General features: G+C 43.1%; 1 protein-coding gene across 8 annotated transcripts in view; it reads right to left on the reverse strand.

The window, feature by feature from the left end:
* Positions 1-17,535, reverse strand: part of CDC14A (cell division cycle 14A) — a 190,951-nt gene extending 173,416 nt beyond the window's left edge. For 2 of the 8 annotated variants that reach the window (XM_027536392.1, XM_027536398.1), the window contains exons 1-2: positions 15,152-15,632; positions 14,266-14,356 (exon numbers count right to left, since the gene is read on the reverse strand). In XM_027536392.1, the coding sequence (XP_027392193.1) occupies positions 14,266-14,356; positions 15,152-15,200 (140 nt within the window). In that variant the 5' untranslated portion in view covers positions 15,201-15,632. Of the gene's footprint in view, positions 1-14,265; positions 14,357-15,151; positions 15,728-16,286 lie in introns of those variants that run through there. The other 6 variants (XR_003510288.1, XM_027536391.1, XM_027536393.1 and 3 more) reach the window with 6 other exon arrangements.
* Positions 17,536-17,938: the final 403 nt, after the last annotated feature.

Genomic DNA, 17,938 nt, shown 5'->3' on the forward strand with positions numbered 1-17,938 from the left:
CCACCTCATGCGAAGAGTTGACTCATTGGAAAAGACTCTGATGCTGGGAGGGATTGGGGGCAGGAGGAGAAGGGGACGACAGAGGATGAGATGGCTGGATGGCATCACTGAGTCGATGGACGTGAGTCTCAGTGAACTCCGGGAGCTGGTGATGGACAGGGAGGCCTGGCGTGCTGCGATTCATGGGGTCGCAAAGAGTCGGACACAACTGAGTGACTGATCTGATCTGATCTGTCCATACCAAAAATATTTAAAAGTCTGTAAGATCATTATAAGGCATGCCAACTCTTCATTTTTTTTTGTCAGCACTGCTGACATGTTTCATCTATTCATTCATTCCATTAATCAAATATCACTGAGAACCTGCTGATCACCAGTCCTTACCCACAAGGAGCTCACCACCCAATGACAGACAAGTAAACATAATTACCGCTGATAAGCACTAACTAAGACAGCAGTCTCCTCCAAAGGACAGTGATATGTGTGCATGTGTATGTATGTACATATGTGCAAAATTTTGGTGAAATTAATCAGCACAGACCTCTAGGCTACACGCTACACCTAATATTTCCCCTATTACTAAAACTTATCAGCACCCCTCCAGTCTGATGATAAAGATCCTGTGCATAGCTGAAACTTACAACAATCAAAATTCAAAAAGGCCTCAAATGTTCAGCAAACACTAACCTAAGATCAAAGTACAATTCTGAGTTGTTGCTCATGTATAATAAACCATAGTCACAATGATGTCAACTTCCTAGGGTAGAAAAGCTACACGTCTAAGAAGCTTCCCAGCCACACATCAGTCAACTACAGACTGATGGAAAACTAAAGACCATTGGAAAGCAAGGGGTTCCAGTCCCAATTGAACCACTCAATGTCCCTGGGCTGAAGTCTTAGCCTCTCTGCAACTCCACATTCTCATCTATTGAATGAAAATGCTCAATTTGCTTCTAAAGTTCCTTCCGCCTATTATATTATATTACATTTTCCTATCACAGTCATTCTATATGACTGTTATAGAATATATATTAAAAATAGTCTAGATTGTTCATGACTCTGGTTATCCATATTGGACAAACTATTCAACAGTTCAAATGTTTTTCAAGATCTACTCACTCTAATTGATGTACTCTGCTCTCTCAGTGTGTTGGGTCTGGGTTCAGAAGGCATTTCCCTCAGGGTATCCCCCACAGAGAAGGGGAAGACCCTCACAGCTTTCTCCCTGAAATTCACTATGCTCTCAACATAGCTAGAGAACAAATCAACAGTTCAGAGAGAAGCTTTATAAGATAGGAAAACTTGACATCATTACTATTTATTTACCTACATAAAGTCTGACATTTGTTGAGATCACAAAGAAAGGAGAGAACCCCAACATCAACTCTCACTCCTGTCTTTTGGTGCATTATCCAGGGTTTTAGGGACGTCCAGATACAAAACACTGGGAATATGTAGAACCCTTCTCCACCTACTCAGTTATTAATCTGGGGCAAGTAGCAGGGCCACCTGAGGCTCCCGCTGCTGCTTCTGTAAAATGGGTTAATGCTGCCACTTTGCCTTAAAGCCAAAGAGAAACCTGTATGCAGGTCAAGAAGCAATAGTTAGAATAGGACATGGAACAACAGACTGGTTCCAAATTGGGAAAGGAGTATGTCAAGGCTGTATATTGTCATCCTGCTTATTTAACTTCCATGCAGAGTACATCATGAGAAATACTGGGCTGGATGAATCACAAACTAGAATTGAGATTGCTGGGAGAAATATCAACAACCTCAGATATGCAGGCGATATCACTTGAATGGCAGAAAATGAAGAGGAATTAAACAGCCTCCTTGGGAGAATGGCATTGAAACATGTATAATATCATGTATGAAACGAGTCGCCAGTCCAGGTTCGATGCACAATACTGGAGGCTTGGGGCTGGTGCACTGGGACGACCCAGAGGGATGGTATGGGGAGGGAGGAGGGAGGAGGGTTCAGGATGGGGAACACAGGTATACCTATGGCGGATTCATTTCAATATTTGGCAAAACTAATACAATATTGTAAAGTTTAAAAAATAAAATTAAACTTAAAAAAATTGAAAAAAAATTAAAAAAAAAAAACAGCCTCTTAATGAGGGTGAAAGAGGAGAGTGAAAAAGTTGGCTTGAAACTCAACATTCAAAAAACTAAGATCATGGTATCTGGTCCCATCACTTCATGGCAAACAGAAAGAGCAAAAATGGAAGCAGTGACAGATTTTATTTTCAAAAATCACTGCAGACAGTGACTGCAGCCACAAAATTAAAAGATGCTCCTTGGAAGGAAAGTTATGTGACAAACCTAGACAGCATATTAAAAAGCAGAGACATCACTTAGCTGACAAAGGTCCATATATTCAAAGCTATGGTTTTTCCAGCAGTCATGTGCAGATCTGAGAGTTGAACCATAAGGAAGGTTGAGCTTCGAAGAATTGAGGCTTTCAAATTGTGGAGCTGGAGAAGACTCTTGAGAGTCCCTTGGACTGAGCAGAGAGCAAACTAGTCAGTCTTAAAGAAAAACAACCCTGAATATTCATTGGAAGGACTGATGCTGAAGCTGAAGCTCTAATACTCTGGCCACCTGATGTGAAGAGCTGACTCATGGGAAAAAACTTTGATGATGGGAAACACTGAGGGCAAAAAGAGAAGGAGGTGGCAGAGGATGAGATGGTTGGATGGCATCACTGACTCAACGAACATGAATTTGAGCAAACTCTGGAAGATAATGAAGGGCATGGAAGCCTGGAGTGCTGCAGGCCATGGGATTGCAAAGAGTAGAACACAACTTAGCCACAGAACAACAACAACAACGGAAGACAGGACTAAACGATAACAGAGAACCTTCAGCACCAAGGTCTGTAATCCTGTGACTTCCCTTTTTGAAGCAAGTCAATTAATTAAACACTCCCACTTTGAGTCTCAGATTAATGAAAACAAAAGAAGACTTCTTCAGGAATGCACTGGCAAGATTAAAATTCACTCCCATAGAAACATTCTCAAGCAGTGTAAATTAACCCCTTTATTCAGTGGGAGGTATTAAAGGCAGGAGAGCTATGCAGAGAGTACACATGTGACTTTGGTAGAAAACAGATTGGTGACTGATCCCCTGTACATAAAAGACTAACCCTCCTCACACGTCATAAAGCAAGGGAGGCCCTGAAAAGGAAAATAATCACTCTAACATCTGGCAATGATCACATCACCTCTCTAAACTCCTGAAATTAAAACCAAAACCCTGAAACTTGTCTGTGAGGCCAGGATGATGTAGCCCCCACCTAGTTCTCATTTTGTACCATTTCCATTTCAGTACTAGTAAGCTCCAAGCAAGCTACTTCTTTTCATTCCTGCCTCAGGCCCTTCGCACATTACCCTCCTTGGCCTAATTAACACCCTTTTACCCTTCAGGACTCAGCTCCAGTCACACTTCCTCAGGATATTCTTCTCTGATCCCTCCTCCATCTGTATCCCCACCTCCACCCTCATCCCACTTCACACATACACACACACATACACACACACACACCACTCCATCCTACAGGCCAGGTCCTATTCTTGTGTGCTTCCAAAGAATCGTAGGTCTTTCCTTGAGAGAGTTTACAGACTGTCCGATATCTGAATATTCATTAATAGCTTCCCTAAGGCCCAAATGGCAACCCACTCCAGTGTTCTTGCCTGGAGAATCCCATGGACAGAGAAGCCTGGTGGGCTACAGTCCATAGGGTCACACAGAGTCTGGCTTGCTCTAAATGTGACCTGCTCCAGAAGTGGCTCCCAGTCTAAAAAGACTCACCCCAACTATACAGCATCCCAACTCCTTTTTTTTTTTTGCTTAGCAGCCCCTTCAGTGGTATCTGAGAGTTTTGCCAAGCTAAAATCAGCCTAAAACTTTACTTATGAGTTTTCTAGAGCTGTAGGCAATCTATAGAGCATATAGAATGAAGTACATTGGACACTGAAGTGTCTGGCAGAACAGAAAACGCACTATTTTACAATCCCACTATTCACAGCTCCCTAGAAGAGACCTTTTTAACCCTTTTTCTTTGCATCACACTTAGATAAAAATAAAATGCTTTTAGCATTTCAGATTAATTCAGCTACAGATGATCAACAATTTGATTATGGGGACTAAAGATAAGTGCTATATCAATTTCACACTCTCTTAAAAGAAAAAGAAATGTGTAGAATCAGAAATCAGTTATACATGGATCCCCAATTCAGAAATCTCAATCGGGAATATAAATGAGAATCACAAGTAAGGCATATTATTTCTTTTAAAGCCTGCCACAAACCCATGCCCTTTAGCAATATTTATGAAAGTCTCCAACTCACTTGGAAGTCTATATAGCCTTATACTGCACCAAAGGCTAATAAAACATGATATCTGGTTTCTATGCCCATAGCATGTTAGACTCATCAGACAGACCACAGGCAGGAGGCAGCTATTGGTGGCTGCTGGTACACTGATAGAAATGTCAAAAGCTAATAGCTCAAACTGTAAAGAATCTGCCCACAATGCGGGCACCTGGGTTCTATCCCTGGGCCAGAAAGATCCCTGGAGAAGAGCATAGCAACCCACTCCAGGATGCCTGAAGAATCCCACGGACAGAGGAGCCTGGTGGGCTACAGTCCATGGGGTTGAAAAGAGTCAGACACAACTGAGCGACTAATGTACATAATCCAACAGTAAATAACACCTAGAAAGTACTCAGGTGAGCTATTCATCAACAGAAACTAACTAGATTAAAAACACTAAAAGATACAAGATGTTTACGAAACAAAAGATGTTTAGCAAATCTGATACTTAAGCAGAAATCTCTTTATTGTGCTGTGATCAGTCGCTTGCTCAGATGCTCCATCATGTCCCATTCTTTGCAACCTGTAGACTGTAGCCCACCAGGGTCCCCTGCCCATGGAATTTTCCAGGCAAGAATACTGGAGCAGGTTGCGCTTTCCTACTCCAGGGGATCTTCCAACCCAGGGATCGACTCAGATCTCCCACATTGCAGGCAGATTCTTTACTGCCTCAGCCACCTTTAGGAGCTCCTAAAACTATACCTGAATTACAATGAAACTGTACAACCAATGTACTCATAGTAATAAAGTCTCACAGAAAAAAAGAGTAAATCATAATCAGTAAATTCTTTACGAAGGCAACAATGTAGATTCATTTTAGAAAGGTTCCCATAAATTACAAAACTACTTTGATATTTTAAGATGTAATTTTCCATCTTTTTGTAGAAGCTGCCCTACTGAAATGCCACATTCCCAGACAAGACTAGATAAGAGTATATGCGTTGTAAGAGTATATGTAGCAAGGAGAGCAAATTTGAAATACACCATCTCTTCTGGTTCTCAAAAGAAAACTAAATTTTATAAAAGAAGAACATGTCTGAACTAGCAAATTCTTCAGTTCATCAATAGGATATGAAGATCTTTAACACCAAAATATTAAATTAATAAATGAAACACTTTATTCAAAAACTATAGCTTATGAAACTATTTTCCATAAAGGAAATTCACTGATGATCACAAATAATTGTGATGCTTTACCAGATGTTTCCAAGTTTGTCAAAGGCTGGGATCATTACATGCTTTAATAAATAAAATAATGTTTTTGATGGTTCTCATTCAACATCTGATTCTTCGGTGGTCCTGGAAGCCGATTAACAAAACCAACTTTTTTAATGTAAATTGAAACTAAAGCTTAAAAATTTTTTAAAGAAACAATGAACTCCACACTTGAGCCCACTTCAAATCAGTGAGCCAGAAAGGAACTTGAGATCAGCTGTCCCACCCACCTCCCCAGATTTTTAAAACAAGGAAATAGCTAGATATCCAGGGCAGGCATTGTCTATTTTCTGCTTAAAGATCACAAAGGACAATGACTCCTCTTTTACTTTCATTATAGACTCCCCTTTTTATTTCCCTTCCCCATCCCCCAAATAAAGCAACAAAAAGGTAGCTTCTCCTTCTGATTTACATACATGCCCTACTTTAAGGTGTCACTTTCTCCCAATCATCCAAACCATACATCTTGAACTTAACCTTCAATTGCCCTGACCCCTCAAATGCCTCAAATATAGACAATCCATCCCCTCTAGCCTCTCTCCCACCTAGCCTTTCTGTTCCCATTGCTGTAACCATAATCCAGTCCTGCCACACCTCCCAGTCACGGGAGTACTTGCCCTAAGCAGAGCTCTGCTCAGTCTCCCTGTGTCATTCGTAAACCAGCAGAACTGAGATCCAAACAGCTTTCCATAAGCCAGTCCCCAACCACGCGTCCAGCCTCACCCACGACCTCTCTGCACTTCAAATATTTTGCCTCACCTAACAAAATCTTGCTATTCCCCAACACTGAAATTTTTCTTTCTTTCCTTCTTCTCTCATTCATTCAGCTAAAATTTCTTGTACAACCTCTAAGCCAAGCTCTGTGCTAGATATATGTATACAGTGGTGAGCAAAAATAGGCGGTACTTGTCCTCATAAAGATCATAAAATATACTCTTCGCTCTTACACACCCTTCAAAAGCTAGTTCAAATATCACTCTATGAAGTCTTTATCACTCTGGGAAGTAATATCTCTTCCTTTCTTGGATTTTTAATATATTCGTTTACAACTTTTGTCATTTCTTGCCTGTGTTTGTTTACACTTCCTTCTTTCTGTATTTATGTACCCCCAAAGCATTAGCATACTGCTCTGTACCAAAATCTATCACATCTAAATATTTCATTTGTTTGTTTGTTTTGGGGGGAGTGGGGTTTTTTTTTTGGCCCCACCATGCGGCATGAGGGATCCTAGTTCCTCCGCCAGGGATCAAACCCGTGCCTCTGCAGTGGAAGCACGATGTATCAATCACAGGACTGCACTGTTTCCTCTATTTCCAACCACCTACAGCTTTTAAATTATGCTTTTTTCACTTCCCATAAAAACATGTCAAGAGTCTTTTTTTCCTTCTCTTTCTTTTTAAAGCACAAAGATGCATTAAGCTGTGGCTAAGTGTAAGTCATTTACTTTCGGCTTTGGAATGTGTTTATGAACTTACAAATGAGAACATCTGATGTCTTAGGGATCTACTTCAAACACAATAATGAAGCCGCCCTGTGGTGACTTGGCCAACAAAGAACTTGGACGGCACACAGCTCCTCACAGGACTCTCCTCCAACCCATTTGAATCCCTTCTCAGGCTTCCTGATTAAGACTAGCCCTGTCAGTTTTAACTGAGTCCTCAGCACCTCAGTTAATTTTTGCATTTTCACCAAGCTTGGCTCAAGCAAATTGAAAGAACTGAGTAACAATTGTCGTTATGAAGAACAGAAATCGACGACCCCACTGTGAATGCCAAAGAGGTCAAAACAGCAAGTATTTGATAAATCAGTATCCTGAAAGTAAAAGTTGACTCTAGTGGGTCACAGAATTAAGAACTGACTGGTGAATGTATAAGCGAAATGAGTGAAGTCTCTCAGTTGTGTCCAACTCTTTGCGACCCCATGGACTTGTAGCCTACCAGGCTCCTCCATCCATGGGATTTTCAAGGCAAGAGTACTGCAGTGGGGTGCCATTTCCTTCTCCAGGGGATCTTCCCAACCCAGGGATCAAACCCGGGTCTCCTGAATTGTAGGCAGACACTTTTACTGTCCCCGAGCCACCAGGGAAGTGGTGAATGTTTACAGATATCTATTTTCTCATGACATATACAGCATAATAATCCTGGTTATATACACAGGTACACATACATAAGCACACACCTAAAACTCTTTGTTCAAAACAGAGAATGGAAAAAGTGGCCCTGAACAGAACTGTTATTTCTGCAGGATTAGCATGAGAGAAAGGAGAAAAGGGGAAGAAAGTAGAAACCTATATCACCTTTTAAATGCTAAAGAGTTTTCTGATTTTTCAGGAGAATTCTATGCACATATCATTACATCTTAAGTGACACCAGTTAAGCAGCAAGAACATTTCACAGTCTTCCTGCAAAGAATTTTCATAAGCTTATAAAAACTGGGCTTCTTTTGTTTTCACCTCTCCTATTAACATACAATGATAATTAACTCAATTTATTTTCTCTCTCTCTTTTAGGCAGGGCAGACCACTGAAAGGAGAAAAAGCAAATTCATATCCACAAAAGTGGAGCTGCGGGAAAACATTTTAATTACTACTGCACATATCCAGATACAGCCTGGACATAAATTTGTGTACACAATGTCAGCAGCCCATTCCTTGCCAAAGCCATCACCACTCAAGTTAGAAGGGTCACATGAGCCAGGGAGGGGCAAAGCTGTTCTCCACCCTCTTTACCAGCCTCAGGCTCAAGACAAAAGGGAACTTGCTGGAAGCAGGAGAGCATGACTTCAGGGTAAATTTACTAGCTCAATGACCTTCGGATCTACATAATCCTCTCTGAGTCTCAGTTTCCTCAACTATAAAGTAGTGACAATAATAGCACCTAACTCCTAGGGTTGTTCCCAAGATTGAGTTAATGTACATAAAGAACATTGCTTGTCATAGGACTGTAAATATTAGCTTGTCATGGGACTATAAATACTAGCTGTTGCTATAATTTTATTTTTATTCTCATGATGAAATGTGCCTCTGAATTCAACTGTATCCCCTGTTCTGTCTATATCATAGCAATTTATAATGAGACTTGAGGTACCAAATGATGGCCCTAAGGCTCTAGGCCCAGGGGCTTCCCTGGTGGCTGAGAAGGTAAAGAACCTGGCTCAATGCAGGAAACTCAGGTTCCATCCTTGGGTCAGGAAGATCCCCTGGAGAAGGGAACAGCTACCCACTCTAGTACTCTTGCTTGGAGAATTTCATGGACAGAGGAGTCTGATGGGCTAGAGTCCATGGGCCACAGAGTCAGACACAACTGAGCAACTTTCACTTCAAGGCTCTATATAAGATCACATATCTGTGTATATCTGTGTATGTTCATATGCTTAGGTGGCATTCAGCTTTCTGTGACATTAGCCTACTTGTTACACATTAAATTCAAAATAAAAACTGAAAAAACAAAAGGGTTTCTTCCTACCTCGATTTAACCTAAATTTTCTATTCCTACAATATTTCCGGGCAAGAGAAGTTTTTCTGTCTTTCTCTCAAAGATGTCCTAGTCTCACATTTCAACTCCAGCCTATGCTACAAGCTACATATAAGAAATCATTCTTTTATAAATTATTTATTCCAAAATTCCCAGTTGCGTTAATATCAGGCTACTTTAATAAAGTTTAAATGAAATTTGGACATTTTAAATTATTTAAAGCTTCAAGTTAATTAGTTCTCATTAGAGGCTGCTCATTCTTCCATGCTAAAACATTTGGTGAAATTCTTTGAATCATTTCAGAAACTGCTTAATATGCAGTACCCAGAGTATGTCCATGAAGAGTTTTCTCCTGCATTTTCAGTACCTTTGCAAACACGAAGACAGAAGAAATGAAAATGGATAAGAATTCTACAGTCTCCTTTCTATGCATAAACGTTCAACTCTATACCCATCACAGTTAGGAGGGGCCCACAAAGTTATAACAATTAACATATTTGATTTTGTTAACTTTCGAGCCAAAAGGAATTTGAGCCAAGTTATAAAAAGTAAGCCTCTATTTGGATTACACGGCCCAATTCCAAAACCAAAGAACTAGCCTTTCTGGAAAGTTGTGCATTATTTATAGCTTAATCAAATACAGACAAATCTTTAAAGGGCTCCCTTTTTTAGGGGCTACATTTTCCCCACAAGTGTGGTAGTTTACACTCTGATTTTAATTCTGATCTGTGAAATCATAACCCAAGGATAAATGTATGCTTTATTATCAACCACATTTTACTAAAATTGCTCATGCCTTTATACTAATGTGGTAACTTCTGTTTAAAACTCAAAGAGAAAATTCATTTCTAATAGATAGTTGGGATCTCATAAGGCCAACTTTGTTAACCCTTCTCCACTAGCTTCTCAGACAGTTGCCAGGTGTGGGTAGCAGATGCACCTGTGGGTCTGGGTTGCCAATCTATGCCTTCTGCCCTGACAGGTGTCAGAGCCGGTAGCTACCAAACCAGGATTAAGAAACTTCAGGGCCTTTACTGCCTTCCCAGATCCAACTCAGAGGTGTGGGCTATCACTGCAGTGGACACCCCACTCCAACAACCCCACAGGCAAAGTCAGCTTGAAAACAGTTCTAAAATTTTGGCTGGGAGAAATTTTGCCCTTAGTTCCCTTAAGAGGAACAAAGCCTCACTATTTAAATATTTGTTGATTTATTTAATTCAAAAAATAATAGTTGCATTTCCACGATGATAATTTAGCCAGAAAGGCAGCATTTCACTTACACATTCCGTAAATAAGTACACAGATATAGGGCTGTATAAGGCCCCATGTGATCACATATACTAATATTCTCTTTTCCTTGCAGGCATCGGTTCAGTCGTGTCTGGCTCTTTGTGACCCTATAGGCTGTAGCCCACCAGGCTCCTCTGTCCATGGAATTCTCCAGGCAAGAATACTGGAGTGGGTTACCATGCCCTCCTCCAGGGGATCTTCCCGACCCAGGGATCGAACCTGAGTCTCCTGAGCTCCTGTATTGAAGGCAGATTCTTTTACCGCTGAGCCACCAGGCAAGCCCTCTTCTTTCCTTGGAGAATTACAATCTGATATAATAGTCCAGGTTTTTGTCACCATAAGCTATCTGTCATAGAAGAACTCTGATATTACTCATCCTTCAAAGGTCTCTGTGGTCTCTCTAATTCAATACGTCCTAAAAGCAGTGCTGACAAGACGGATTCCACTGCGTCTATTCCTCTCCCCTCTCTACTCTCTCCTTCAGCGTTGATCCACCTTTTTGGCTGCTTATTACTACCTCTTTCCCTTGGTTCCTCTCATCCTGGTCATGCCTATGAAATACAGCCCTTCATATTTTTCTGTATCTCCCAGAAATTACATCATTCTCACAGCTTTATCATCTTTGGAGGAAAACCTCCAAATTTAAGGACTTCTAATTTATGTGATATCCAACCCTGATGTGCACATCCCATAAACTCCCTCCTTCCAACCTGACCAACACGGAACGCCTGATCTCCCCACAAAAACCAGTTCTGCCCTACTTCTTGTTTCAGTCAATGGTCCCAACAGGTTTACTGTGACCCAGGCTGTCTTAAAGACTTCTTGGACCCCTCTTTTTCCTCAGCACCGCACCAACCCACGCACATGATCTGTTGCCAAGTCACATGGATTCAGAGCTCTTCTTTCCACCACCATTGCCACCAGTTCTAATCAAGGCATTTATTTCTTCCCCCTGAACATTTCAGAATTTCTCTAAGCAGGCTCTACTTCCTCTCTAATCTGTCCAAAATGATGCTATCATATTAATTTTTTGAGGACCTATGTATTCTAGGGTTTCCCAGATGGCTCAGTGGTAAAGGATCTGCCTGCAATGCAGAAGACACAGGAGACTTGGGTTCAGTCCCTGGGTCAGGAAGATCCCCTGGAGGAGGAAACGGCAACCCACTCCAATATTCTTGTCTGGAGAATCCCACGGACAGAGGAGTCTGGAGGGCTACAGTCCAAAGGGTTGCAAAGAGTCAAACACAATTGAGCGACTAAGCACAGAACACACATACGTACTCCAGAACTAGAGGGCTCGATTTCAAATTCCAGGTCTGCTACTTCTTACTTCTGTGACCTTGGGCAATTTACCTAACCTCTCTGTCCCTTACTCTCATTGTTTGCACACTAAGGATAATAACAGTAACTGCCTAAAAACCGAAGTGAAAATAAAATAAATTAATAGTTGTGGAGCACCTAGCACCTGGCGTGCATTTAAATTCTTGATGAAATGTGCCATTATTTGCAGTAGCATAGGACCAGTCATACCGTGGACTGCCCCCAAATCCTCAAGAGTCCCATGGCATACTAAGGGAACCCTGGCACTCAATTCGCCCAGCTGACCTTTCAGCTTCAGATTACACAGCCCCATTTGAACCTGTATACACACCAGGCCAACCAGAGGTCTCACTATTCCCTGAGGACACTCTAGAGCCTCCCTCCTCGTCCTTGCTATTCCTGCTTCTGGGATCTCTCCTCTCCCATCTCTGTCCATTCTGCAAGCCAGTCTTAACTTTTCCATGAAGGCTTTTCTGAACCCCTCAACCAAATGTGCTCCCCCAGCCGTGAATTCCCCCCAGCACAGGGGAGTATGTGAATCTATGGCAGTTATCTTTTCTCTCTCTCTCACTGAAGTCCTGTCTTTTTCCCTCCAGCTCTGGAGCTCCGTGAAGGTAACGTGTATCCATCTTCATTGTATTCACTATATCATCTAACCCTGTATAATGTTGAAGGTGACCAAAAAATGGAGTTGTGGGTGATCAGAACCATAGCTACTCCTGTGGCACAGTACTTGGGCACCTCAAACAAAAAGAAGTACACACTCTGCCCAGACTGAAGTCTTTATCAAAGTTTCAAATGACATCAAAATTTCACAATATAAATTGGATGGTCTTTCCAGAAAGTCTTTCTTTACAGAAATACAGTAGAATCAGTATAAGAAGAATGTGATTTGAAGTCCTATCCTAAAATACTAACATTAAAATCATACAAAATCTTTCCTCATATATAAACATCAGAATCAAACCACTGAGCACTGTGTTTAATTGACTAAACATAATTTCCTGTTAGATCTAGATCTATCAACTAGCAATCCCAAAAGAAGCAACTGAGACCTTAATGCCTGGGGTTAATTCAGTGACATATTAACCTCCAGCACATCACTGAAGAACTGAACATAATAATGTATACACTGTTCCTACCCTCAGACTCAGGGGAGGCCCCCAAACTCTACACACAGAAAAAGAAAGCGACAACAATGCACATTCACAACAACAGAATGAATACTCCAGAAACACTGCTGGCCGTGACATCACCCAGGTACCTGAGGTCAGGGAGTAGGCAGTGCAGCACTCCATTCTGTCTAGGAGCAGAGCTGTAATCTGACACCAGGGATTTAGACCTCTTTGCTGCAGCAGCTCTGGGCATTCATGAGCAGCAGCAAAGGGCTCTTTCATTCCCACTTTTGCTTCAGCCATTCAAGAAGCATCCTGCTCCCAGCACCAGTAAGAGAAATGTCCTGAAGACATCAGTTTCATGAATCCCTCTGATGAAGTGACAATTAAAGATTGTTTTCCCTCAAAGAAAAGATATGCTCTGGATGGTCGAGAATACTCTCACTCTTTGAACGCCTGATGGTACTCACAAATCCTTAGGCAGAACTCCCAAAATCCCCCTTAACAGCACAAGTCCTAGGGCACTTTCTATCATGAATACAGTTCACTTAACTATGTTCATGTAATTGGACTTCTGGTTAAGGCAACAAGAAAATAAAATTAAATTTTCTGTTAGAATATACTGACTACCCTGAAACACCAGCTCTTTTGATAAAAGGACATAATCAAGCCAACTCAGCCTTCTTATTCCTTACTATTATGTTGCTTTTATAGAATCGAGACTTCTCTCTCTTTGAATTACATGTTTACTATACTATAATCTTTTTCATGTAGATCAACAGTCTTTCACAGAAAACAGTTCCCTACATGCATCTTTCACTCTTAAATCCTAACCCCACAAAGCCAAAGTAACCAAAGAATGTAAATCAGCACTCCTATGCCACTTCCTCAAAGGCAAAAATAATAATGCAGTGACGCTTGGGACACTCAAATAAAATAACGCAGCAATTTACCACCCAGGTAAAATCTTACTCATAGATATGACTGGGACACAGCTAAGTGTGTCCCACTTTCCAAATATGAGCTGCACAAACAAAAACATCCTGAGATACAGCAGAGGCCTTGTGATCGGTAAAGCTGAAGCACCTGTAATACACACACTGCCCTGTACTCTGTAGGTGCTCCAATAAATACTCTGTGACTGATTCACATGCCTATTACAGAATCCAGCAAGGACAGAGGGTGCCTCTCCCTGGCCCTGCTCTGGGGAGTGTTCGGAATCTACAGCTGCAGTTTACTGTGGTGGTAGGAAGAACTAATACAGACAGAGGACTAAAAGGAATGAGGTGATGACAGGTTCAAATTACCTTAACTTTCCCTGCACCTCTTCCCCAGCTCTGAGCCTAAGAAATTGGATTTGTTACTTGCACCACTGGAGAAGGAGAATAAAACTGTCATAAAGGTGCATAGCATTTCCTTACCCAAGAGCCAACAAGTTAAATAGCTGAGATTAAAAAAATATATAGAAACTTACTTTTCATAGACCAGCTCCTCATCGATGGAGAAATAGTGGGTATTTACTGTGCTTTTTGGTCTATTCCTTAAAGTAGCAAAATATAATCGATCTGAAAGACAAGTTTAAAAGATGGGAGAAAACATGAGAAGCAGGGAAGCTGGTGGGGTAAGGGGTGCTAATACACTATAACAAAATAACAACTGCTACCCGGTATTTAAAGATCCCATTAACACGTGGAATTCTTGCAGAAACCTGATCTCTCCCGGAAAGCCACAGAGATCCAAGAGCACACCAGTTAGAGAAGCGAGTCGAGGGCCCGACTGAGGGACTCAGTGGCGTGCAAAACTCCCTGATCTCCCTGGTTTCAGGCCAGCGGGAGCAGGTAGAAGCTGAGGGTACCCGTTGAACTGGAGATGCAAGTTTGGTTCAGAAATCTCCAGACCGCTGCGGAAGGGGAAGAGAGAGGCGAGACTCTCCCCTACAGCTCCGGAGACTTCAAGAAGAGGAAGGGAGGAGAGACAGGGGGTGTGGTTGGAGGTGTCCCGAAAACCGAGATCCAGCAACAGTAGGATAAAGGCAACTGAAAGGATCCCCTGGAGCAGAATCCCCTCGAGCCGCTGCACGCTGGAGCCCGGCAGAGGACGGTGCGGTCCCTTTACCGAGCTGGGAGGCCTTCCGAAAGTGCTGCAGAGGGAACGAGGGACGCAAGAAAGACAGAGAAGCCGGAAGCGGGGGGTCCTCGGGGGAAAGGATAGTACAAAAAAGGGATGAGAGCGCGCGCAGCGATTGTAGTACGCTGGGGGCCCCAGAAGAAGCCGGAGACAGTGGTTGGGACACAGGGGCGAGAAGTGAAGAGCTGGGGTGTCGACAGAGGGTTGGAGGATGCGGGGCGACTGCTCCTCACCTTTCATGAACTCGCAAGCCCCGATTAGTTCCCCTGACTCCGCTGCCATCTTAAGCGAGATACGCACGGGGGAGGGCTGGGTCGTGGCCAGCTGAGGTTACCCGCCCCCGGGGGCTTCCCCAGTGCCCAGGAGCCGGGAAGCTTGCAGTCGCGAACACCGAGCCCGCCCGAGAGAGGCAGCAGGCGCCGAAGGCGGAGGCGGCTGGGGGGTCAGCGCGCCGGGCGCCCCGGGGACATTCCGTGGGGAACCCGAGCACGCTCCGAGCGGGGCGCACACGCCCCGGGCTGTGGCCACTCCGATTCGGACCCGGCTGCTGCCGCTGCTGCACCGCCGCCGCGCCTGGGAAACGCAGACCAGCTCTCACGGCCGGGCAAAGTCTTCCCCCGGCTCCCAAAGTGATCATGGAGGAGGAGACGTCTGGCCCCGATCGCGCCCGTGGCTACTCGTGAGGCAGCGGGCAGGACTCTGGTGCCCGCCGGCTGGCAGCAGCTGCTCCGGCTCCTCCTTCGCCGCCTCCTTTCAGCAGCAACTCTTCCTCCTCCTCCTCCCCTTGGGTCCGCCCCCAGGCCTTCCTCCCCGCCCTCCCACGGCTCCCTCCACTTTCACGGCTCCGCGGCCATCCCTTAAAGGGACAGCCCAGCTCCTTTCTCCGCGCCGGGTCCGCGCCCCAGTTACCAGGCGCCCCGCAGGTCACTAAGAGCCAGTTGCTAAGGCTTTGTTGCCGTCCACCAATTGCTGTACGGGATACGCGGCCCTGGGCAGAAGAGCCAGGAGGGGCCTCCAGAGCAGAAACTTATGAATGAAACGGTGGAGTTGGGAGTGTCCCGGAGAGCGCTGCTGTGGCTTTTCAGGCAAGGATGAGCCCGCGCCCCTTCGTTTTCTGCACCCCACTGAGTCTTGTTCCCACTCTAGAGTTTTCGTTTGTCTCTCTCATTCTCTACTTCTCTCGCCCCACTCACCCTTGTTCCAAACTCTTGCATGCGCGCGAGCACACGCAGTCTTACAGATCTAGGATCGATAAGATCTATAAGATTACCTACAGCTAATCTTTCAACCACCGCCCATCCCACCACTGATGGATCTCTATCTTTATAAGAAATAAAATCTGCAGGAAAAAAAAAAAAAAAGCCCTACCTCCTAGCTCAGAAGAACACCTACTGGTTTCCTCTACACATACTGGATTCTGAATTAACTTGTGCTTTGTTCTCACGGGGTAAAACGTTCCCATCCGGTTCCCCACGTCCTCTCATTTGGGTCGCCGCTGTGGGCGCAAATCATCACAAATGCCAAACCTTAATATCGCTCTGGTCCCCGTGGTGGGCGGGGCGGAGGAACGCGACCAGCCCGGGGGCGGGGAGGGAACAGAGGTATGGGGAGAGGGCCACATGTCCACGGGAAAAATAAACACAAAAGAATTTCTTGACGCAGTCTGAGCTGAAGCGCTGGGAGTGGTTCATCTCAAAGAAGCCCTTGACTTGATTCTGTAAGGCTTTTTGAACAGCTAGAACAACTTTAATGCCGGGTGTCCTACCCGCGAGCTTAATTAAAGGGCAGTCCCTGCGATATGAAAATGGCGCTACGGACCTATCGCCGGAAGAGCATGCGCTCTGAGTGGTTTCTCCAGAAACAGAAAAGGATTTGTGCCAGCCTTCGGTTTCGCAGTCGTTTGTTTACCTCTTGGAGGAAGGGGGCGCGCAAGAGAAGAGACGACTGACTCAAGGAGCGCTCTGAGGCCAGCAAGTAAAACTCAATTTACTGGTCTTAGCTTTGCTGGCTATCCAACAGGCTGAACAGCCGCAGAAAAATGATAAACGAATATTACTTGGATATTCAGATCGAACAAGCCCTTGCAAGATAGTTAAAAAGAAAAACCTACCCTAACATCCACATCTTTAAGACAAGAATCATATAAATTTAAAACTGGGGACTCAGTAAAGACGACTTCCTGTCATCACCTAGTTTTGAGTAAAGCTTATCTCAAAAGAGTTTTTAAAGCCGAAAAAGTCCTGAAAAGATGAATTCTAATGAGTGTTCCACTCTGCCGAGATGCACTTCTCGTTTTACGGGCCCCTGGCCATGGCTATGGAATTCTAAAGAACGAAGTATCTCTAAATGTCCTGTCCACATTCAACAATTGTTTGCATTTTCCCTGATATTTATTCCCACAAATCGAGTATCAGCAGTCATGTCGGCCAGTTCATATTATTTTGCTGAAGTTTGAGACTTAATATGTGAAAGTTATGGAAAAGCAAAATATGTGAATGTCTCAATAAACTTACCCACTTTGTTTAAAAAGCTATATTAATCCAGTGCTGGCAATCTGTTTCCAAATTTGATGATGTAAAATTCATGTAGACTAAATTCCTTAACAAAATTCCTAACAACTTTTCATATAAGTGTTGTATTAGAAAAATTGCATTAGAAAAAAGAAGCTCTGGTTCTCATTCAATGCATGAACTTTTCATTTTACTAAGTTAATAGTCTAATGGAAAGAACTCTAAATCTACACTTTCAGGTAAGTCAGATTTAATTAAACATTTCTTGCTGTTTTCAAGAATGAATTTATGAAAACATTTTCTTTCATGTAACTCTCTTGCTTAGAAATTTTGGTCGTGAGGAGTGAATTATGACTCAAACAAATAGAGGTTCTTAAAATTAAGAACTCAAAATGAAAATGTTTATTTTTTCTTTAGCATATTTATAATGAGTATTCTAATGAAATTTTTCAGGTTGATAAGACTTTATAATGTTTTTTTGAAGCTGCATAAAGGAAAATAAGTGATTGT

Source organism: Bos indicus x Bos taurus, chromosome 3, assembly GCF_003369695.1.
Source record: "Bos indicus x Bos taurus breed Angus x Brahman F1 hybrid chromosome 3, Bos_hybrid_MaternalHap_v2.0, whole genome shotgun sequence".
NCBI lineage: Eukaryota > Metazoa > Chordata > Mammalia > Artiodactyla > Bovidae > Bos > Bos indicus x Bos taurus.